The 24353-nt window shown below is 39.4% G+C and overlaps 1 protein-coding gene and 1 long non-coding RNA gene across 6 annotated transcripts; one reads left to right on the forward strand and one right to left on the reverse strand.

Annotated features, from left to right (window-relative positions):
• Positions 1-6758: 6758 nt before the first annotated feature.
• On the forward strand, positions 6759-21869 carry LOC118974358 (flocculation protein FLO11-like). Of its 5 annotated transcripts, none has more exons than XM_037027749.1 (4): positions 6778-6864; positions 13805-13923; positions 15081-15150; positions 16882-21869. In XM_037027749.1, exons 3-4 carry the CDS (start codon positions 15097-15099, stop codon positions 19576-19578), a joined length of 2751 nt encoding a protein of 916 aa, XP_036883644.1. In that variant the 5' UTR covers positions 6778-6864; positions 13805-13923; positions 15081-15096; the 3' UTR covers positions 19579-21869. The 5 variants fall into 5 exon arrangements, with proteins under 5 accessions (XP_036883642.1, XP_036883644.1, XP_036883643.1 ...); XM_037027748.1 differs by lacking the exon at positions 13805-13923 and adding an exon at positions 12087-12177 and having other exon boundaries at positions 6781-6864; XM_037027747.1 differs by lacking the exon at positions 13805-13923 and having other exon boundaries at positions 6759-6864.
• LOC118974359 (uncharacterized) lies at positions 21518-23327 on the reverse strand. Its single transcript, XR_005063882.1, has 2 exons — positions 23277-23327; positions 21518-23034 (listed from the first exon to the last, which is right to left on the reverse strand). It is a non-coding gene; the product is annotated as an uncharacterized LOC118974359 (long non-coding RNA).
• Between the last annotated feature and the right edge of the window lie 1026 nt (positions 23328-24353).

Raw genomic sequence — 24353 nt, forward strand, 5'->3', positions numbered from 1 at the left:
TTGGATCCAGAGAACTAAGTCATGGTGTTTCAATCCAGATGACCCCAAAGTGACTCTTTGGAATCATAGAGCCCATAGAGTTAGCATTAAATTTATGTGCCCAAATGTATTGCTAACTTAAAATCATCCCTAACAACAAATTCTGGGCATAGGCAGGCTACAGATAACCACAACTACAAAAAGACTTGTGGCAACAATCAAGGAGTTGATTGAGGCTCTTGACCTGCATGGCCAGTTTCCTCCAGAAGCAAAGCTACAGTCTCACATCTGTTTAAACACACACACACACACACACACACACACACACACACAACCACAAAGCCTCAGGGACTGAGGTTCTCCCAGTTTACAAAAGTTGATGAATACTCAAAGTACAAAAATATGAGAATTTTTCCCTTAGTCAAATATTGCAAGAAAAATGAATGGGTTATTTACATACTTACTCCATATTTAACACACTGTGCCAGGAAAAGTATAAATCACTCAACCCTTACAAAGTGCTTAGTGGTCACCCATAAAATCTTTTGCTGCAATCCTCAATAGATGTGATATTATTAGGAGTGATTTACAAGCTTTTATTTTCTCTTTCACTCAAATGCTAGAGTCTGGAAGAGAGGAATGTTCAGGAATATGTCATGACTAAGTTTCAAGTGCTAAGACAATTAATTTCATGAAAAACAATTTTAAAATGTGAAAAAGATCAGATTTAATTTATTATTTTTATTGGTGTTCAGTTACACTTGTCCCATTTTTCCCCATTTGCCACCTCTACCCCGCCCCCTACTCCCACAGTGAGTCCCATCCTTTGTCTGTGCTCATGAGTCCTCTATTTGTGTTCCTTTGCTTGCCCTTTCCCCTTCTTTCCCCCATTAATTAAAAAAAGATTGCCCTAGCTGGATCACTTAGTTGGCTGGAGCATCATTCTGTACACCAAAAGTTTGCATATTGGATTCCAGTCAGGACATATACCTAGGCTGCAGTTCTGATCCCCAGTTAAATGGTGTGTTCACAAGGCAACTAACTGATCAATGTTCCTTTTTCACATACATCTCCCTCTCTCTCTCCCCGTCTCTCTCCCCATCTCTCTCTAAAATCAATAAACATATCCTCTGGTAAGAATTAAAATAAAATAAATGTAGTAGCCTGAAAAAGTTAGCAACAGTTCTAAGCTTATAAGCCAAAAGAAAATGGGCCCTGGAATGTACATTCATGAACAATGACAACTTCACTGTACTAGTCATTGGGGCAGTAGACACAAAGGAAAGTCCTACAACCACAAGACACTAAATTATGCCAACAACCCAAATGACCAAGAAACAGAGGCTCCCCCTGAGACTTCAAGAAAGAAATAAAGCCTACTTACACCTTGGTTAATGTTTTGTGAGACTCATATCAGATTTCTGACTTTAAAAACTATAATATAATAAATTTCTAAGTTTTTAAGTTTAATTAAAATTAAACTTAAAATTAAACTTTAAATTAATAAGTTTTTAAGTCACTAAATTTATGGAAATTTGTTATGACAGAATAACAAACTAATAAAATAAACTTTTATAGTTTTCAGTACAGAGCTTGAACATTTCAAATTTAATATTTTATGTTATTGTAAACTATAATTATTTTAAAATTCTATATTCTTTGTTGCTAATATACAGAAACAATTGGTTTTATTAACTGTTTATATAATGATATTGCTATATTCTCTTAGTAATTGTGATCATTTTCCTGTATATTTTTTTCTAAGTTTTTACGTGTAACACATGTCTGGAAATCATGAGAATTTCCTTTCTTTCTTTCCAGTCTTTTATGTACTTTCCCTGCTAGGATCTCCAGTATAATATTGTGTAGATCAAGCATCTATCATTTTGCAGCAACAGATAAATAATACTTATTTCTTGTTATATTCATCATTGAGCACTAGCATGGAATGAAGGGAGAAACTCACTTCCTGACTATATAACCAGCTTCAGGATAAAAGAAGAATGGACACATGGATGAACAGCTAGGTGTCAAAGGCAAAAAAAAGAAAAGAGTATGGACTGGGAAAAGGTTAGTATAAAATCAATGGCAGCTATACAAGTCTTCTCTCAAGGGAAATATAAGCATATAGGAATTGACACAAAAAATAAACTATAAATTTTCCTTAAAAGAGATCTATATACAATAGATCTATATACCAAACATATCTCTATACTATTAAAAAGTCATTTTACATTATAAAGTTAGAAATTTTGGAAAAAATAAATTTTTCATTTTACTACAAGCAAATTTTATTTTACTATAAGTATAATCACTTCAACACTGATAAAGAGCCCAAATGGTTCAATAAATCTATAACTGAAATATTGTGTTAATAATTCAGAAAGCCCTATATTGAATGTTAAAGTACACATGTTTGAATTCTGACTTGTTTATCCATTCAACAAATTTACTAGTGTAAATTATAAGCTGTTGAGAAAAATCATATTTCATTACTCTTGAAAATGGTGAGTAAAAGATGACTGCAAACAAAGAAAATGAGCATTATCAGAAAATTGAAAATGCAAAAGATAACATTACACAGTGAAATTATCATCCTCAAAATTAATGACAGGCCCAAAGACATACGAAAGGATGCTCAGCATTACTAGCCATCAGAGAGATGCAAATGAGGTACCACTTCACACCAGCCATAATGACCATCATAAACAAATCAACAAACAACAAGTGCCAGCGAGGATGTAGAGAAAAGATAACCCTGGTGTACTGTTTGTAGGAATGCAGACTGGTGCAGCCACTGTGGAAAACAGTATGAAATTTTTTCAGAAAACTAAAAATGGAACTGCCTTTGACCCAGTAATTCCACTGCTGGGATTATACCTTAAGAATCCTGAAACACCAATTCAAAAGAACATATGCACCCCAATGTTCATAGTAGCACAATTTACAATAGCCAAGTGTTGGAAGCAACCTGAGTGCCATCAGTAAATGAGTGGATTGAAAAAACTATGGTACCTTTACACAATGGAATACTACACAGCAGAAAGAAAGAAGGAACTCCTACCTTTTGTGACAGCATAGATGGAACTGGAGAGCATTTGCTAAATGAAGTAAGCCAGACAGTGGAAGACAAATACCATATGATCTCACCTATAAGTGGAACCTAATCAACAAACCAAACAAGTAAGCAAAATATAAGCACGGACACTGAGATAAAGAACAAACTGACAGTAACTAGAGGATAGGGAGAAGGATAACGGGAGAAAATAAGGGAAGGGCCATTAAGGAACATGTATAAAGGACACATGAACAAAGCCAAAGGGGGTAGGTTCAAGGGTGGGAGGCAGAGATGGATGGGACAATGAGGCATGGTGGAGAGAAAATAGGGACAACTATACTTGAAAAACAATAATATATATATAATAAATATATATTTTACAGATTTTATATATGTACATATGAGGTCTCTCCAGAAAAAGTCCAACCATTGTTAATATAATGAGAACAGTTTGAGTATCATTGGTATATAACCTGGTAGCTAAGGAGAGTAGACTGGAATGTGCATGCATGAACAATGACAACTTCACTATTCTAGTCAGTGGGGGCAGTAGACACAGTTGAGTGGTCATGTGTACTGTGTGGCTCTTGCATTCAAAACGACTGAGCAAGTAGAGCAATGAATCTGAATCAAATTTTATGTAGTTTTTTAAAATTTTTTAAATATTTATTTATTTTCAGAGACTAGGGGAAGAGAAGGAGAGAGGGAGAGAAATATCAATGTGTGGTTTCCTCTCATGTGTCCCCCACTGGGAACTGGCCTGCAACCCAGGCATGTGCCCTGACTGGGAATTGAACCGCAATCCTTTGCTTCACAGGCCCGCGCTCAATCCACTGAGCTACACCAGCCAGGGCAAATTTTGTGTTAAGCTTGAACATTCCTCTGTGGAACTATCTGGATAATTCAGAAAGCCTCAGCTATAAGTAACTGGTGATTGGCAGCTTCATCACAAGAATGCATCCACTCATGTATCACATCTCATGAATGGTTTTTTGATGAAACATCAAATCACGCAGGTGACTGACTCAGCTGCCTTACAGCCCAGATTTGTCAATCTGCAACTCCTGGCTTTTCACAAAGCTAAAATCACCTTTGAGAGGGAAAAGATTTCAAATTGCTGATGAAATTCAAGAACATAAGACAGGGTAGCTGATGGTGATTAGGAGAAATGTGTAAGGTTCCAAGGTGCCTACTTTGAAGGGAACTGAGGCATCGTTGTCCTATGTACAATGCTTCCTGTACCTTGTATCTTCTTCATTAAATGTCTTTATTTTTCATAGTACATGGCTGGATACATTCTGAACAGACCTCATATATATATATCAGAATGAAGATATCTCCACTTAATACATATTTTTGTTCCCAAATGGCAGTATACCTGCAAATTCTCACCTATTTTTGAATTGCTACCTACTATCTAGAAGCTAAGACCATAGTTTCTATTTATTCAATCACTCTTTTCCTTCTTTCAAAAAATATATATTTATTTTCCTTTCAAATTTCTACTAGACAATAACTTCACATTGCCTTGATTTTGTAAACACTATCTTTTAAGACAGATGGGTAAGATAGTCTGAAATTTCCTTCTTTAATTATTGGGTATGAACTACATGTCAGCAACTAGTCTCCTACTTTTTCAGAACAACCTGATTGAAATATGTCTAAGGTCATGTCAATATACAAAAATTTCATAGAAATGTGTCCAGAAATATTTTGTTTTATCTTGATTGGTGTTTAAATCTGAAATTTTAACAATTTGTTTCCTCCATGTCAATAACATGTTAATAACTATATAATATGTTATATTGATTGTCAAAAAAAGCTTTTCTAAAACTTCCTGAATATCCTTGAATTCACATTGGAGAAGGCATGAATAGCTTTTACATAACATAGAGCCTATAATGTTATATCATAAAGTTTCCACGTAAGGTTCTTTCTTACAAAAATTCTTAAGTACAAATTAAGAAATAATGTTAAGTATAAATTGTGCTAGAGAATATGCTGACCAGTCTTTAGCCTCCAAAGTTATTTCCACTATATTCCATTTTCAATCAAAATAAAACCATAAATTGGCTCACTTAAAATATTTACTTCATGAAAGTGTTATTAGTGTTCCAAAGTAATGACGAACATAAAAGAGAAAGGAGTCACACCTCATTATGAATCAAATCAGTGTGTCAGTCATGCAGATGTATAATTGTATTAACTTTAAAGTGATTACCTTAATTCTCAGAAAAGACAATATTGTGTATTGTTATTGAACAGTCTTCATTATCATACAGGCATCCAACCATTCAAGAGCAGCCAAGCTCTGACTTTGATCTTCATGAGGTTCTTGGAAGAAAAGGTGAAGAAAATGTGTCCAAAAGAATTGTTGAGTGAAAGTGTACTTGCTAAGTTGACCACATATCAATGGATGAAAGCCGTTCTTTTCTGTTTGTGTTATACTGCTTTCCAACGAATCCCTACCCCATCAAAGTAGGAACTGAGTCTGTCTTGTTCCTACTGCATCCACAGTACCTTCTACAGAGTGGATGTCTAAAAAATATCTGTTTAATGAATAAACAAATCAAAGTTGTCATTCCAAATCCAGTAATGTTAAAATTAGAAGTTATATTAAATATACCTATAAATAATAAATTATTAGGAAAACTCAATACACAATCTGTAAACAATATTGTCACATAGTGGTCTCAAGTTTACAAAGTAAATGATTATTCTAATTTAATTTTAACATCAACTCTTTCAGGTAAATACAACAGGGATTATTCTCATTTAGAGATGAGAAAACAGCATGGCAAATAAGTTTACCAAGATCACATAGTAATAAAATGACAGCTAGGAGTTAAACCTGTCTTCCAAGCCAGGTTCAGTATTCTTTTTGCCCTTCTAAAATTGCCCTTAAAACTTTCTTGCATTTTTTTCCCAAACACACTGGTGATTTTTCAGTTATTTAGGTGGGAATCAGAGAATCTGACATGTGTTCTGGTATGTGGGTTAACATGGGTGAATATGTAAAAATGGTAAATCAGTATAAAATTAATAAAAACAAGTATGCCAAATAAAAATTATCTCAATTTCTCATTGCATTATCACAACTGAAAAAGTATTGACAAATTTGATTGTGAGATAATTAAAGGAGGGCTCTTCAAAATTTGAGGAATTCCAGCTCAAAGAGAGAGTGGTATGGGAGTGCAGTGGGGTAGACATTTCACTAACATGGGCACTTTAAGTTCACATGCTTATCTCTTTTAACTCAGTTGTAGAGAGAGTATACCTTCTTCTTACATTCTATCAGACATTTATCTCTTCAATTCTCATAAACTTTGGAATACTGAAGTAAACTTCAAAAATAAGCTTGATCAAATTTCAAAAATTTGAGAATGTGTGACAATATATGAATTATTCTATAATAGCAATTTAAAAACTGAATCATAGTTTTCTTAAAATGAGTGATATACATAGGAGCCTTATACTTTAACAATCAGATTTTTTATGACTTTTGCTATCAGATTTATCCTTACCCCTTGCATGTAAAAGATTATATAGTTTTCAATGTTCTTGGCAGAGAAAATACAAAGGGAAAATTTTTAAAGATTAACCTGAAATAATCCCATGTATGAAATTTTTTTTCTTGGCTCCTGCCTCCTACCACAACCAATAGGCAAAAAGTAGGAGGTACTAAGGGAAGGCACTGTTGTCTTATTAGATGGAAGAACCATGAAATTAGTTCTTTTTACATGGGCAAGCATCAAGTCTTATAGATGCTGGATGGATCAAAAAGAATCAAGACCTGACCAAGATCCCAAGGAGTCATTGCTTTCAAGGTAATTGTGTGGATAATGACAATGCTTCTAGAATCTTCTTTTCTCTATTAACACCTGGTTTCTTAATCAAAAAGAGGCTAGAGCTTAAATTTTGGGCAGGCTGGGTTAAAGGTGCAATATTACAACCAAATGGAGGTGAGCATGAAAAAGATGGACATAGGAGTCTTGATCAATAAACTTAGAAGTCAGCATATAGATGGATGCTGTTTCTAAGCAGAAGAGCAGGGGATGGTACAGGGATATTGCTATAAGACTGATACCGGAACTCTAATGTGGAGAGGAAAAAAAATCTATAAACATAATTTAGAAAGAATTTCAGAGAGGTATAAAGAAAGCCAGGATAAGACAATTTCACAAAAGCCAAGAGAGAATGACTGCTTGTTGTACACTAGAGAGAATTTTCTCCTTTAAAATAAGAATTAGATTGACAATAAATACATCATTAGCTAGCTTGATTGGAGTTGTTTAAATATGTAAGTAGAATAAAAGCCCTTATTTCAGTGAATTGTATAATAAAATATGTATGTAAAGGCCTTAAAAAAAGCAGTATGGTTACCCAACAGGTGGGGGGGGCAATACTTGGCCGACTGAGGGATGCCAAAACTGCTACAGAAAACAGAGACCCCTCCCAAAGATGGTATACTAATATCTACTGGGCTCTTCTGTCTGCCGCCAATTGGAAAGACATCTCTCAATGCCAGAGATTTGTGAAAAGGAAACAAAATGTTTATTTAATGCTATTCAGGCCTAATGCCTTTCTTAAAATATCAAAGTCCTTTAGGGTATACACCTACACACACACACACACACACACACACACACACACAGAGCTCCCTTCTCCCACCGCCCCAACTCCGGGTACTGTAAATCAGGAAAAGAGCACACGTCCGTTTTTCAGGTCCCTGGCCCGTGAGCTGTGTCGCCTGTCAAGGCAGGATCTCCAATTAATCCAAAGTCATGTGGCACCTTCCACTGGCAAGAGTTCTTTGTATCAAGTTCCAGTCAAAGTCTCTCCTGCTTTCCAGGCCACTAGGCCAAAGGGAGGACCCCAAAGCTGCACTCCACCAAAAGTGTGTGTCTTTCTTCTTCACCTAGCTGCAGGGATCTCCATTCTGGGAAAGCTGCATGGTTTTCCCTTTCACCTGGCCAAGAGGGGGGTTGCACTCTGCTGAAACCGCGTGGCTCTCCCTCCTAATGGCTACAGGGGTCTACATCTTTCCAAAACAGCGTGGCTCTCCCCCTCATATGGCCAAGAGGGGGTCCTCACTCTGCTAAAGCCACATGCCTCTCCTGCAGGCACTATCTCTGAGCATCAGCCTCCAGTTCCCACCTGGGTAGCAGCCACTCACTTCTCCCTGGCCCAAAACTTGGCCACAGCTATTTAACATATGTATGAAACCAGTTAAAGGTTATAGATGTGTTAAAAGACCATTCCAGAGGTTAGCTGCAAAACTGTTGCTATGCAAAACAGCTCTCAATGGCCCTGCTCCATTTGTACCTTCCCCCAACTGACACTTGAGGGGGTGGTGGTGAGGACATCTTAATATTTCCTCCAATATTCCTGTACACTTTGAGTTCTGGACACCATTCCAAATCTTTTCTGCCCCCCCCCCCCCGGCTTCACCCTGTATCAATCCCTCCTTTCAGATTTACACCCACTTTATAATCATATAAAGGAAAATGGACGAAGGTCTCATCTTCTTGTAACTGCTTCCAGCTGGACATGGACATCGTCCTACCTACCCCTGGGTCAGGGGTGCCCTGAAAGGGGGGTGGTGCAGCACAGAGGGAGTCCTTCCTGTGAGGGGAAGGACCTTACAAGATCCCGGTCAGTTGGCTGTCACCAGGAAGTCGCAGCCTTGGTGTCCAAAGGCTGGCATTACTGGACCGTTGGCCTTCTGGTCAGGTCATATTCTGGAGGGTACAGATTATGCAAGAAATTGGAAGCACAATTAAATTATAACTATTAAATAACAAAGGCAGGGGCTTCAGTAAAGAATGGCTTATCTAGTGGAAGGTGTACAAGGCATGCTACACCTATCCAAAACTCTTGTGGCCCGCTATACTTCACTCGGGCTGAGGGGAATACGTTAAGATTTCCCTCCTTTCAGATTTCTGAGCCCTTTCTGTCCAAGCCATCAAGACAGAAAAGGGAAAATCAGTTCTAAAGTGAAACCCACAGACTGCCCCAACCCTTCACCAACCCAGCTGCTTAGTTCAGCCAAACCGTTGAGTCTCATGGGGGTGATGAGGAAGATGGCTTCTTAAATGAGGCCTATATTGCAACCAATTACTCATAGGCATAGACAGGTCATAGGCATACGCCCTATGAAAACAGAAGAACTCACAGGTTAACTCACACAACAATCCCCAAACCAGTCTCTGCGCCTGTGAGACTGTCTTTTGGGAAGACATTATATTGCAAGGTCCTTCCTGAAATGACATTTAACAGTGGCAATTTGACAAGTCCTTTGCACCTGTAGACTGTATATCTTTGGTGACATCACAAACCTGGTTTCAACTCTTTAATGAAAAACTTTTAAGACATTTAGCTATGCCATTCTGATATCCAATACTGAGCATTGTAATTTTCCTTGAACTACAATTTTTCTCCTTAAGATTACCCTCACTGTTATTACAGGGACTACTTTGGGTCCCGCTTTTGATTTTTACTGTTCATTTCCATAAACACACTAAGAGCAGCCTGGATCACTTAGGATCCTTAAGTCCACTTTGCTGGAACTCACAGAGGGAACCCTTAGATTGACTTCTCAGTCCGCCCCCTCAGGGCACAGAAGCAGAGCCACACATCTGCCATCTGGCTTCACCTGCACCAGTCATTTCACTCAAATCCTTGAGCCTCCATTGTGCCTACAGGTTCCTTTTAGCCATCTTTCAGGAAGACAACCTTCGTTCCTTCCCCGGAAAGACTGGCATGAACCGCACAACCAACCAAAATTCTAGGCTTTTCTCATGGGCTTTGCTAGCTCCACAGGTCAATCCCAGTTCCTCTGAGCTCTCTGGTAATGACCAGAACCCATACATGCCTCCTTCAGGCGTGACATTCCAGTCAAAGTCCTGGTTAACAAAACCACTGTTAATGACTGGTCTTATTGGTTTTATGCAAAGAAACCTATGTCATCATTCATTCTTTCAGAGTGCCAAATTCTGGAGGGATCAGGTAGGGAGAAAAATACAAACCATAATGGAAAATCCTTTTCCTTATTCACTTTCTTACAGAGTATGACGTTTCAACCTTTTCTGGAATCTTCAATTTCCTTTTCAGAGCAGATACAGAGCAAAATCCAGAACACAGGGTTTCGGAACAATATACAGGTAGAGGCATTCTCTTGCACCAGTGCATCCACTGTTGCCTTGCAGAGACATACTCCTTCAGGCCCAGTCTCTTGGTGCTGCTTTGCCTCAGGCTGAAGCACTTATCAGCCCCAAATGACCCTTTCTGGGTCCCAGGTGGCAAAGGCACTCTCCCCAACCGGCTACAGGTGACCTTTGCTAGGTCTTCAGGTATGGAGACATGCTCCTTCAGACCCAGTCTCTTGGCAGAGACATGCTCTTTGCCTCAGGCTGAAGCACTTATCAGCCCCAAATGACCCTTCCTGGGTCCCGGGTGGCAAAGGCATTCTCCCCAACCGGCTACAGGTGACCTTCACTAGGTCTTCAGGTACACAGAGTTTCTGATCAGAAACAGAACCAATGGTAGAGATTTGCTTTCTTTCAATCCAGTCTCATGGTAGAGACATGCTGCTTTGTCTCAGGCTGATACACTTATCAGCCCCAAATGACCCTTCCTGGGTCCTGGCTGGCAAAGCATTCTCCCCAGCCGGCTACAGGAGACCTTCACTAGGTCTTACAATACAGGTTTCTGATCAGAAACAGAACACATGTGAGAAATTTGCTCTCTTCCCACCAAACCAGAAAGCAAGTAGTTGAGGTTTCCTTTACTCCAGGTTTAAAACTTTCACATCTTTTATACATATTTCTGCTCATTTAGATTTACCCATCATTCTCTTTTAATCTTGGTTCCTTCTCCACACGGGAAGGACTATACTGAAACTCAGTACTTAAACTCAGTATGTGGCAGCTAAAAGTCCCTAGCACTACAGGTACCTTCCACTAAAAGTCCCTAGATTCACAGGGACATTTTGCAACTTTCTGAAGCTTAGACCTTGCAAACAACCTATAAATCAGATGGTCACTCTCAGACCACAGTTCATGACCTCCAAAACCAGAGCTATTACTATCAGAACCAGTTACACAGAGAACCTGATTGCTGCAGTGCCCACACAGCAACAGCATACAAGCCTATAATCTGAAGAGAAGCCTTAGCCAGTTCCAAGATGGTGGAGCCCATGCACGTGGGATCATCCAACATGGCAGCACCCACACATGCGGGGTTGTCCAAGATGGCGGCGCCCATGCATGCTCTGTCCTCCATGGCGGGGGCACTCACATGGCTCATCCATTTTACCCAAAATGGCAGCACCCGGACTCTGGTTCCACCCAACTGCAAAGGTCCCAGGACTCCGGTTTCAGGAACCCAAGAAGCCCCCAAGGCCCCTTCCACCCGAGGGTGCGGAGGCACCACAGAGCCACCCTCCACCCATTTGGAGTGGTGCACAGAAGCTGCCATCACCAATGCAGGTGGAGGGCAGGCTCTACCCACCTGTGAAGGTGGGGGCCCTGCAGCTCCCTTTTCAGGATCCAAAGAGGCCCCTGGCAACCCCTGGTGCAGCAGATGAGCAGAGCCCACTCGCAGAAGCTGGGAATCTGTGGTGGAGACTTCTCCCACTTGCAGGGCAGGAGAAGCCATAGTGGGCCTCACCTCCCCAGAAGGTAGCGTCACCAGAGGAGTTCCCACTCTCTGGGGTCCCTCATTCTCCAGGTTCAGAGCATTAATGAGGTTTCTTTCCTCATCACCTTTCTCCTCCTGTGATCTACTATCAGAGAGGGGTTCCGAGACCCCTTTCTCCTTCTGGACCATTACACGCTTCTCTGTAGAACTACTCACACAGTTCCAACAAAGCAAACAAAGATTCAGAGCAAAAAGAATACAGATGGCGTAAAGACCAGGTATTTCCCCTGCTATTGCCCACAATTCCAGCTCCATTATTGCAAAAGAGCAGTCAGAAACCAAGTCTTCATCCCCAAACACTTTCACGTCTCTGCTTACTCCCTGCTTTATTTCCTTTTTACCTTTCCAGGCGTGTTTAGGCAGCCGATGCCCTCAAGAGCGCAGAGAAATCCTCAGAGACTGGGAAAATTCCAAAGTCTCACTCTCTCGCACCTGAGGGGGTCGGTCTGCCACAGACAATTACTCTCCTGGCTGGCTCACCAAAAACTGTTACCGAACAAGGGTCCGAGGCGGGGGAGGCAATAGTTGGCCCACCCAGAGATGCCAAAAACTGCTACAGAAAACAGGGGCCCCTCCCAAGGACGGTATACTAATATCTGTTGGGCTCTTCTTTCCGCCGCCAATTGGAAAGACATCTCTCAATGCCAGAGATTTGTGAAAAAGAAACAAAATGTTTATTTAATGCTATTCAGGCCTAATGCCTTCATTAAAATATTAAGGTCTTTAAGGGTATACACCTACACACACCCACACACAGCGCTCCCTTCTCCCACTGTCCCAACTCCAGGTACCGTAAATCAGGAAAAAAGCACACGTCTGTTTTTCAGGTCGCTGGCACTGTGAGCTGTGTCGCCTGCCTGTCCAGGCAAGATCTCCAAGTAATCCAAAGTCATGCGGCACCTTCCACTGGCAAGAGTTCTTTGTACCAAGTTGCAGTCAAAGTCTTTCCTGCTTTCCAGGCCACTAGGCCAAAGGGGAGCACCCCAAAGCCACATGGGCCTCTTCTACCAAAGCCCCACTCCACCAAAAGCGCACGTCTTTCTTCTTCACCTAGCCGCAGGGATCTCCATTCTGGGAAAGCTGCGTGGTTTTCCCTTTCACCTGGCCAAGAGGGGGTTCCTCACTCTGCTAAAGCCACATGCCTCTCACACAGGCACTATCTCTGAGCATCAGCCTCCAGTTCCCACCTGGGTAGCAGCCACTCACTTCTCCCTGGCCCAAAACTTGGCCACAGCTATTTAACATATGTATGAAACCAGTTAAAGGTTATAGATGTGTTAAAAGACCATTCCAGAGGTTAGCTGCAAAACTGTTGCTATGCAAAACAGCTCTCAATGGCCCTGCTCCATTTGTACCTTCCCCCAACTGACACTTGAGGGGGTGGTGGTGAGGACATCTTAATATTTCCTCCAATATTCCTGTACACTTTGAGTTCTGGACACCATTCCAAATCTTTTCTGGGCACCCCCCCTCCCTTGGCTGCACCCTGTATCAGGACTGCAAATAGTTTTATAAGCCACATGAAGAAATTTTTTTTGGCATTGTGCTAAAGAGCAGTAGGAAACCAATGAAAGTTTTAACCAGAGAACTAGCATAATCATATTTTATAAATATCACAATTACTGTAATTAACTAAAAGCAGGAATGTAAGCCAGTTGAGACTATTTTGGTAATCATGAAATTGAAAACCTAGTAGGTCAGGGACACTATATCTTCATCTTCCACAACAGTGTTGACTACATAATAATATTTGCTGAGTTAAGAAGTGGCCCAAGTGATAGATGATGATAATTTGCATAGGGTGCTGTTGGTGAAGATAAGAGAAGTGAACTGATTCAAAACACTATCTAGGTAGTAAAATACAGAGAGGATTAAGCGATTGTTGGGCATAAGAGAATGAGAAACAGACTCAAGACTGACTCAGGTTTCCCCTTATACTAACTGCTGGTGAATAATGTTCCATTCACTGCAATTGGGAACACTTGGAAGAGACTGTTTTGTGAGAAAAGATGGTGATGTAAACTAATTCAGTTCAGACTTCAACTGAAGCACCCTGTGGCTTCAAAGCTTTTCTGAAGATGATCTAAAGTCGATCTGTTGGCACTGATGGCAATAAAAGCTGGGGGTTCCACCACCGTTCTCACAAGCCACCACTAGAAGTAGCTCATTTATGCTGAGCTTGCTTGGTAATTCTTTATTTTTATTTATTTATTTATTTTTATTTATCTTTAGAGGGGAAGGGAAGGAGAGAGGGAGAGAAATATCAATGTATGGTTGCCTCTCATGCGTCTGCTGCCAGGAACCGGGAAACTGAAACTGGCCTGCAACCCAGGCACGTGCCCTGACTGGGAATCGAACCACGATCATGTGGTTCTCAGGCCCACGCTCAATCCACTGAGCTACACCAGCCAGGGCTGCTTGGTAATTCTTAACATAGGTATACACTGTCTTTATTTTTCATTTTGCTTTCACAAAACCCTGTTACGAGTTTTTTTCTGTATACCCACCCTAATAAACTGGCATCATGGAGACATCATATACTTTGCACCCACATAACTATCTTATATCAGAAAGAACACAATAGTGTTCTTCAAAAATTAGATTAATACAGACCAGAAATAGATTTAATAGTTCATTAACTTTATGATATGCACCTCATCTGAAAATGAAATAGCAATAGGCAAAGTACACAGTAGTGTTTTATAAAAATATTTTAAGGAGAACAGAATAGCATGCAGCAGACTAAAAATATAATTTGAAGGGAGGAGAAGAAGAACAAAACCCAAACAGTACCATCTCAGTACCTCATGAAACTTGCCCTTGCAACAGAGTAATACATAGGACACTATATCATCCATCACACTTATAGGAGCCGAGTTCCATAAGCTGACCAGTCAGTAACATACCATATAGCTTCCTAGGACTCTATGCCACAACCACTACAGCTTTCTCAAATTATGGAAGTTGGGAGAGTAAGGCAAATAGGATTTGTGTGTAGCGTGCACATGAACACAGTGAGTGGAAAATAGGTGAGGAATTTCTTAATTAATATAATTCCCAATAGAAGATGAAACTCTTCTCATGGGTGAGAATTTTAAAAAGTCTCATTAGCAAATCAAATAAAAAACTAATTTTTAGTATTTTTAAATAACAATTATGTCTTCAGAAAATATGTGTCTTTTGATTTTACATCCACATTTAACTTTAATTTTTAAAAATGATTTTTCTTTATTATTTAAATTGCTACTGAAAGTTTAATTTTGTATCACAAAGCAGTTAGGTAAAACTCATCCTTCCATAGTCAAGTGTATAACAAATATTTCTCTTCTTTCTTTACTTACAGGGGTTAAAAGGACAGGATGAAGGCTTTAATCCTGACTGGACTTATCCTGGTCTTTGCCTGTTGTTTCTCGGTAAGATTCTATACACTTGAAAACTAAAAGAACTACCTAAAATTGAGAGCTACATAACATTGAGGTGGGGTTCAGTGTAAGACTATGGCAATCTATTTCTAAAATCAGAACTGAGTCACACGAGATGGAAAGAAACACAAATAATTACCTTCTACTTCTAACACCCATGGAAATATTCAAAATCACCTGGAATTTGAGGAGAAGGGGCAAAAAAAAAGAGAGAGAGAGAGCGACATGGAAAGGAAGTCAAGGGAAAAGAGGGAAAGAAGCAGAAGAGAATAAACTATTGGTTGAGGAGAATAAGGTATGAGAAAATCTCCAAATACATTTGGAGGAATATAGCTAAACTTTAAGGAAATCACCAAGACTTTACTTCTCCTAATGTCCATGTTCCCCTACCACCTGTATTTTAAGGATGGTTCTTCTGAAGTTTGAAAAATAAGGGTGAGTTTATGCATGTCAAGTTTGTTTTTCACTCGCCCTCCAAGTCTAATTATTAAGTTCTCACAGTCGAAGGCTATAATATGTTCTAAAACTTAAAACATAAACGCAGTGAGCCCTGGCCAGTGTGGCATGGTTGGGCATCATCCCACAACGCGAAGTGCCGCTGGTTTGATTCCCAGCCAAGGCACAGGCCTGGGTTGTGGACCAGGTCCCCAGTAGAGGGTGTGCAAGAGGCAAACAATCCATGTTCCTCTCACATCAATGTTTCTTTCCCTGTCTTTCTCCCTCCCTTCCCTTCTCTCTAAAAATAAATATTAAAATTAAAAAAATAAAAATTAAGACATAAATCCAGTGAAAAGAAAGATAATCTCATCTATTGGTATCTAAAATAAAATGTTGTTGTATGTCACAAATTTGATTTATCTAAAATATAACATGTTCAAATAGGTTTTATATACGCTTCTGAGTGAGCTTGGTTCTGTCAAATTTGATGACATTTGTTTTCCTCTTCTTTGTCTCTTGCAGAATCTTAAAAAATACCCTCTTCTGCTCTTCTGATTTAATTATGTATGCACTTGTCACTAGTTCCTTATGTCTCTTTTTTATCAGATAGCATTGTTTCTAGAAACATTAGAATTATAGGTGAGCTTCAAGTGTCTGTTCAACTCTGTTTAACCAGCCATGCTTCACTTCGAGGGTCCACTTCTATGCCACTATTATTTTCCCACGGAATTCTTTCCACAGCTTTCAATGCCTCAGACAAAGCTTTGGTAGGCAAAAGAAACTGAATTTTCTGTTTAATATTTTTAGTATTAAACTTTCTACCTTAAAATATTTCTCTTTCATATAATTTCTAAGTTGACCTTTGCTATAATACTTTCAGTGAGATTCATGTAACATGGGCACCTATTCGACTCTTTGGTTAATTCCTAAAGGACATGGCAATGACATTCACTATGCACTCTTAATTTTCTTAGATTTACTGCTAGTATTTCAGGAAATCAACTAGTTGGATTTCATAAAATTACATTTTTGTGTTTGGTTGGATTATCATACTAAACACTTTAGCATTGAAGGCAATGACCAAGTGTTTTTTTCTAATCACCTACATATTGTGCCTTATGATTTTAAATTCACAGTATAATTTATTCCAAATTTACATTGCACTCAAAACCAAAGCAGCTCTTAACCTAAAAAGCAGACCGGTTTCTGTAACTGAAATGAAAATGGAAAACAATGATGGACTGAACATTACACTTGGTAACATCTTCTGTTTTCCTCCTGCAGTTCAGTGTGAGTCAGCAATCACAGCACCAGATAATGGGAAAGGACATCAGCAGTCGGCTGGTGCGAAGGTCCCCTGCCAGGACTTCGCAAGGGAGGTCTCCACCCAGTGAGGGCACCCACAAGCCTCAAGGCCATTCTCATGCTTCTGCCCCATCTGTACTGACGAACAGAGAAAGCAGCCGATTATCTCCAAATTCCAGGACATCAACTAAAAAGGAAAAACCTAACCAGGGATCAAAAAGACAAAGTATACAAGCCAGGCCTAAGAAAAATACACTGACTTCTACCAAGGAAGGATCGACTTTCCATTCACCTGCTCCAATAAGACAAAATACCCCACCGTGGGCAAGCAAAACTCTAAAACAGCCTAAAAAAAGTCAAAAGATAACTGTCAGGAAACAGTCAAAATGGACTGCAGCAGCACCGAAACCGTCTTCAACCACAAGGAAACGTCGAAATGCATCTGCAAAACCCTTGTCCATCTCTGCCAACAAGGACTTGAATTTGCCAAAAACTCTTAAGGCAGCATTAGAAAGAATGTCACCTACAAAGCAAAGTGCACAAAAATCTAAGAAAATCCAGTCTATCCCTGCTAAGAAACAGTTAAAACAACCCACAATTGGGACAGCTGCAAAAACATTTCTACCTGAAAAGAAATTTCTAAAGACTTTAAAAAATACCTTGCCTGAATTATCCAAAAAACAATCACCTAAGTCCACAGCAATAAAATCTTCTCCAAAAACTTCTTCAACCTCAAAGAAACGATCAAGTAAATATCACAAAATTCTATCATCACCTGCCAGAGAAAAACAAAATCAGGCAAAAGCAGTTGAAAAAGCCTCCCAGAAAAGTTTGTCCAAAAAGAAAACTTTAGAGAAAGAAAAAAATAAACAGTTAACTCCAGTCAAAAAAGAGCCACCTAAGGCAACAGCAACAGGAGCAGATTCCAAAGTTAAAAAGAAAAATCTAACTAAATCTAAAAAGACAGTGTCTATATCTGTCAAGAAAAACCTCAATCAGCTAAGAGAAGTAGCAACAAAAATGAAAACATCTATGGCCAAAAGAAAAGTACCCCAAAAGTCCCCAAAAACCTTTACTGCACCTGCCAAGAAACAAGTGAATCAACCTAAAGCCTTTAAATCAATAGTAAAAACACAACCAGCCTCTAAGAGACCAAATCAATCTAAAAGCTCTTTGTCTAAAGCTGCCAGGAATCAGTCAAATCAAGCCAAAGAAGGCAAACCTCCAGCCTTCAAAGAAACTCTAGCCAAAAAGAAAAACCTGAAAAAATCTAAATCAGCTGCCCAAAACCTGCTCAATCAGTCTAAATCTGCTCAAGCAGGACCAAAAAGATCTCTGGCAAAAAAGAAAAGTCAAGAGAAATCTGCACAGAAACAGCCCACATCAGGTAAAGCGGCTCCAAGAACAGCTCTTGCCGAGGTTAAATCTATAAAACAACCCCCAAAAGGGCAGCCTACATCGTTAACAGTAAAGAAAATACCAAATGAATTAAAACAGAGATTCTCTAAACCTCTTAAGAAAGATGTAAATCAGCTTAAATTCCTTCAAGGAATGAAAATACTACCCCCCCTATTAGACAAAACTATAAAACAATCTAAAAAAAGAAAACCTACACCTGCCAAAAACAGGTTGGAATTATTTCAACCCAAAAGACCTAGCTCTCTTCAAGCTGCATGGAAAAAGTATCCACATAATGTCATAATACCGTTTCCTCCACATGTTCCATCTCTATTTCATCAAACTAAATTTCCTTACCCACAACCAAATCTACCACATAAGTACCCACTGAAGACACATCAATTCTATCCGCCTCCACCAAGACCATGGCCAAATGCTCCACATTTCCAGCCACCCCAGCAGCAGCATCACCAAGCTCACTTCCCTGTAAGCCACCCTGACACAAACCAAAAACCTCCAAAAAGGCCAGCGAGCATTGAAAACACTACAACTAAAGGCCCAACCACTGTGACAAAGGGATCCAGTGTAGCCACCAGAACACCTGAAACTCTATCCTCAGTGGCTGCCACCACAGTCCAAGTGACATCAACCACTAACTCAGCAATTGGTGCTGCCTCCACTACAACTGTCTCAACATCTCTGGTGGCCTCGGTGACACCTTCAGTGGAATCCACATTGCAAGAGTCTGCTGCTTCTAGTGAGGCAAACTTCATAAACCCAGGGTCTGGCTCCATAACCCTCTTAATCTCTGCCCCCACCATTACACCTGATGTTACCACGGAGGCCTCGGAAGCTGAAACAAACACAGCTGATGACACCACTCTCCCAGATGATTCCACTGCTCAAGGTGCCATTACAATGTCAGCAAACACAGGAGCCATATCCCCTGCTATGGCTGCCACCACTGGTACAGCCACAACCTCCACAAGTATTGTCGCAATGGTAACACCTTCCACGACCCTAGGGATTGGTGCCACCAGCACCGGTGCTACCCCATTATCAGCCAGTGCTGCCACGACTCTTGCTCCTGTTACCACAAAAGCACCCAAAACTGCTACTAATAATTCTGGTTCTGTCGCAGACACAGCTGCATCAGGTCTCAGTACTATAGTTACATCAAGTTCTATAACCACCAGTGAGCCTGGCACTGCCACCACAGCTGCAAACCATTCTGCCATCACACAATTGGCAACACCTACTGAAACAACCACTGGATGACACAACCACTGGAACTGCTACCACTGCAGCCAAGGTGCCCCAACTGCACTCAACAGTAGAACAGTCCCTTCAGCTAACTCCACAACCTTAGAAGCAGGCACCACATATGTAACTGCTACTATAACAGCTGCTTCATCTGCAACTACAACTCTTATGGCAACCAACACGGCAATAGCTGACACCTCCACAAGTCTTGCGACCAGACTGTCGGCCTCTGATGCCACAACTATTGCCAGTATGAGCATCCTGGCACTGTCACCACTATTCCAGTTACTTCAGTCTCTGCTGAACCTGATTCTTCAACCACTGAAGATACAACCAGAAAAAGAGGCAATTGCTCAATCTGTAAACGTAACTATTCCTACAGCTTCCACTACGACTCCATCAGTTTCCATCTCTAACAGTGGGTCTGAAGCTTTAGTTACTGGTCCCAGAATTTGAAACATCTGCTTCCACTGGTGTCAATATTTTCTCGGCAGAAATGCTACTCTCCTTTGCGCAAATACTGCAGCAACCCCAACATTTGCAGAATCCACAGAACCCACTATGGTTTCCTCACCTGAAACAGATTTTTCTATCTTTCCGCTACAGGAACCTTCACTGCCCAGCCATCACAATGGTAGAAGCAACTACCACACCTGAAGCTAATGCCATCACCAATGGCCCAGATGCAATCCACAGCTACGCTCACCACAAATACCGTTGGAACCACCTCTGCCCATCAGTAGCAGCACATACCCATCACCTGCTGCTACAACTACAGCCAACGTACCCACAACTGGCATTAACACTTTCTCACAGTAAAAGAAATGCGAAGGCATATCTAACATGCCTCAGTAGCAGTAAATTATGACATGCAAAGAATTAGATGGGGAAATTGAATAATGCTCTGTGTATTTCCAAACACCTTACGCAATAGCTGTTGCTCCTGATCTGCCAAAAATATGATTTTTTGCAATTCTAAGAAATAAAGCAGATATTCTTCCATTTTACATACAGGATACAGAGGTATAGGATTTGCTCACATTCAGAACATATGGTGGCAAAGACAAACCTAGAATTCACATGTCTTAGTAAAATATTTCTAACAGCAGCCAGAAAGCTTAGAACTACAGAACAGTAATCCCAAAAGATGGCTTCATAGACAGTTGAATTACAGTTACTTGGCTTCTTTTCTTGAAATGAAAATTACTGAGATTACCACACCAGAAAGTATGTATATTTATATATATATATATACTTTGGGTGGGGGAGTGGCATGTGGAAGAGAAGTCTGATGAGGTTACAAGTGTGAAAACACCCAGATGTTAATTCAGGAAGGGAAAATGACAGGTATACAAGCTCAAACACAAGAACAAGTATAATCAATAAATTGCAATCAGTTGTATTTGAGTGAACTATATCATGTACCACAAAAAATTGGGATGTATTTTGAGAAATGCATCTTTAGCTGATTTCATCATTGTGCAAACACCACAGAGTGCACTTTTACACACCTGGAAGATAAAGCCTACTCCACGTCCAGGCTGAGTGGTGCAGCATATGGTTCCTAGGCCACAAACCTGCACATCATATTACTGTACTGAATACCAAGAGACCTGGAAAACGAGGTGTATGAGGCTGCTGCAGCATAACACAGCATGCAGTTTTAGAGCATTTTTTATGAGTACAAAGCAGGGTTTTTATGAGTAAAAAGGGGTATACTCTAAGATAACAATACAGATACAATATAGTAAATACACAAATCAGTAACATAGTCATTTATTATGATTATCAAATATTATGTATTACACATAATCGTATGTGCTAAACTCTCATACAATGGGTAGCACAGGAGGTTTGTTTACACCAGCATCCCAACAAACTTGAGTAATACATTGTGCCATGATGTTATAATGGCACAACATCACTAGATGATAGGAATTTTTCAGCTCCACTGTAATCTTACAGGACCACCATCCTATATATAATATGATATGGAGAAATATAAATTTATCATGGAGCAAAAAATCAGTATGAAATTCATTCCTACATAACATAAGTAACACCTCATTTAAGTTCGCTGGAAATGAGAAGAAAATGCTACCATCAATAAAGAACAGCCATGGAGGTGAAAACGTTTAGAAATTTTTATAGTAGTCAACAGGCAATATTGTAAAAAATTAGTCCAGATTATAGAACCATAATATAAGACTCTAACAAAGAAAGAGCAGATCTGAGACTATTTTAAAAAGATAGCTGGAACATATAATCTATAAAATTTTTGTAGGAGGTTCTCCTTTTGTTTTAAAGTAGATGAAAACATTCTAAGTCATGGTAACGAGGGACTAGGTTTTAAACGTGGCCAGCTAACTACCACACATTACTCTGAACATAAACCATGTAATTGAGTATGTTTTGGTCTAAAACAGAATTATGAGCTGTCGTGAAAATAAGAAAGTGGTGCTGGGGGCAGGGGAGGGCAAATAGAATGAAGTTGACTTCATCTAAAAAAGAGAAAGTAGCTATTTTAAAACAAATAATCATGTTTGTAGGACTATAGAAATTTATTTAATATTTCTGAATGTTCTTTTGTAGGTTCTAATTTACCTAAAGATTAAACTTCTGACCTTCACTTTTGCCAGTGCCTCAAACATTGAGTGTAATCACATTTTAGAAATGAGACCACTCTAGAAATTCTGCTTTTCACTCTCACTTCTTAAATGTACCCAATTTTACTCCTTCAGTTTTTGTTCAGTAAATCATTTTGAAAATCATTTGTTCTCTGTATGAATTTGTATCACTCTCACATATTTGGAAATGAATTGAAAGATTAATATGGTTATCCCTCTAAAAAGTTCCCAAGATGAAGGAGATTTAAATATAAGGTTGACCAAGCTTAACTAAACTTGGGACAGGTTTTTTCCTGACTCCAGGCCCCTGGAGTCTGAGGACATTTCTTTAGAGAATTAGCAATTATAAATTCTTTCTCTGTCACTTTGAGATACTGCCATCTTTCTAAAAGCCTCTTTCCAACTGTATAACCCAGAAAGACTGAGTGCCCCAATCTGTCTCTATGACAGGTTAAGAGCCTAAATCAGATAAGCACCAATTAGCAAAAACAAATGGTCTAATCACAGAGAAAAACACTTGCAAACTCAAGAATTACACAGTGTGTTTGGCACATCCCATTTGTCAACATTCTGATAACATTCTCCAGCTCATCACAGCATTTAAAAACCTCTCACATTTTGTTTCAGCAGATGTCCATTGCAGTAGTTTTGAATGAAGCCTTTCCTGTTTAATTTCATCCCTCATTTTTTGCTTTGACAAGGTAAACGCATGGAACGCAGAAACTATAAATAAGTAAAGTTTGAGTGAAAACTCCCATCAGCCAAGCTCCACAAGAGGACCTCAAAGGAATGAAAGCAGAGAGTCCATGCCCACTGATAATCTGAAATGTCCTTCCCATTTTACCTATTTTTTTAAACCATTTTTTAAAAAGATTTTATTTATTTATTTATCTTTAGAGGGGAAGGAGAGAGGGAGAGACACATCAATGTATGGTTGCCTTTTGTGCGTCCCCTGCTGGGAGTTGGCCTGCAGGGAACTGGACTACAACCCAGGCATGTGCCCTGACTGGGAATCGAACTGCGATCCTCTGGTTCGCAGGCCCGCGCTCAATCCACTGAACTACACCAGCCAGGGCCCCATTTTACCTATTTTTTAAACCATGGAAAATATATATTAAATTTTGGGACAAAAATTTGAATTAAGTATAGTAAATATACTTTTGTTTTTAATTATATTTTATTGTTTATGCTATTATAGTTGTCCCAATTTTCCCCTTTTGCCTCCTGCACCTAACTCCCCACTCCTTTAGGTAATTTTAAATCTCTAGCTGACTTTTGAGAAAAATAAGAAGGTAAAACCACACAACACAAAAATGGAAATGAAATCAAAGGAGGAGAAGATATGCATGGAGTCTAAGGCTGCCCTGAAGGACATGATTGGTCTTGATAATTCAGAAGCTTGAATTTTAAAAGCCAGGTGAGAAGAAAACAATGGCATTGATCCTACTCCAGAAAAAGAGTTGGAACTAAGTCTCTCCATATAAACATAGGACTCTCAAAAGCCACATCCTTTCAATAGATACAAAAAAGTTGATTACTGATAAAAGGAAGTGAGAAACAATATGCTGTACTCACTTCAGTCTGAAAGATTAAAGAAAATTCAATGGCGATATAATATACAGCATAGGGGGAAGTCAATGACATCACAATAACTACATGTGGTGACACATAGTTCCTAGACCTGCTGTGATGATTACTTTGTGAGGTATATCAACATTGCATCACTTAAAGTTAACAGACATTCGATTAATACTTGAATGACTAAATAAATGACACTGGATGTTATTATCACTTACATTCCTTTCCTCCTAAAACAGATTACAAATTCTTTGAGAATATGTGTTATATCTTCTACTTCTGTTTTTCCACCAGTGCCTTTCACAGAACCACATAGATATTTGTTGGACCAATATATTCTCATCCATTCAATGTATGGTACTGATAAAAAATGGAGATTCAATCAAACAAAACAAGTATTCTGTAAATGTCAATTAAGACTGTGCCTTTAGGCTTTCCTTTTGCAATGTAAGAATCATAACTACATGTGAACACTAATACTCTGTTTTCTAATCTGTACCTTCTGCTTCAATGTGGTTATTCTGGTATACAGAAAAGCATTGGTGTTTGCCTACTTGTTATACAGAACAACTTTCAGAAATAGTG

Source organism: Sturnira hondurensis, unplaced genomic scaffold (genome assembly GCF_014824575.4).
Source record: "Sturnira hondurensis isolate 20B ecotype Veracruz unplaced genomic scaffold, ASM1482457v3 Scaffold0019298, whole genome shotgun sequence".
Classification (NCBI taxonomy): Eukaryota; Metazoa; Chordata; class Mammalia; order Chiroptera; family Phyllostomidae; genus Sturnira; species Sturnira hondurensis.

Bases quoted from the DNA above. Each gene is read 5' to 3' on its own strand.
- LOC118974358 (XM_037027747.1), top strand. From the start codon at position 15,097: ATGAAGGCTTTAATCCTGACTGGACTTATCCTGGTCTTTGCCTGTTGT. The intron at 15,151-16,881 runs GTAAGATTCTAT...TTCCTCCTGCAG, and splicing joins TCTTTGCCTGTTGTTTCTCG to TTCAGTGTGAGTCAGCAATC.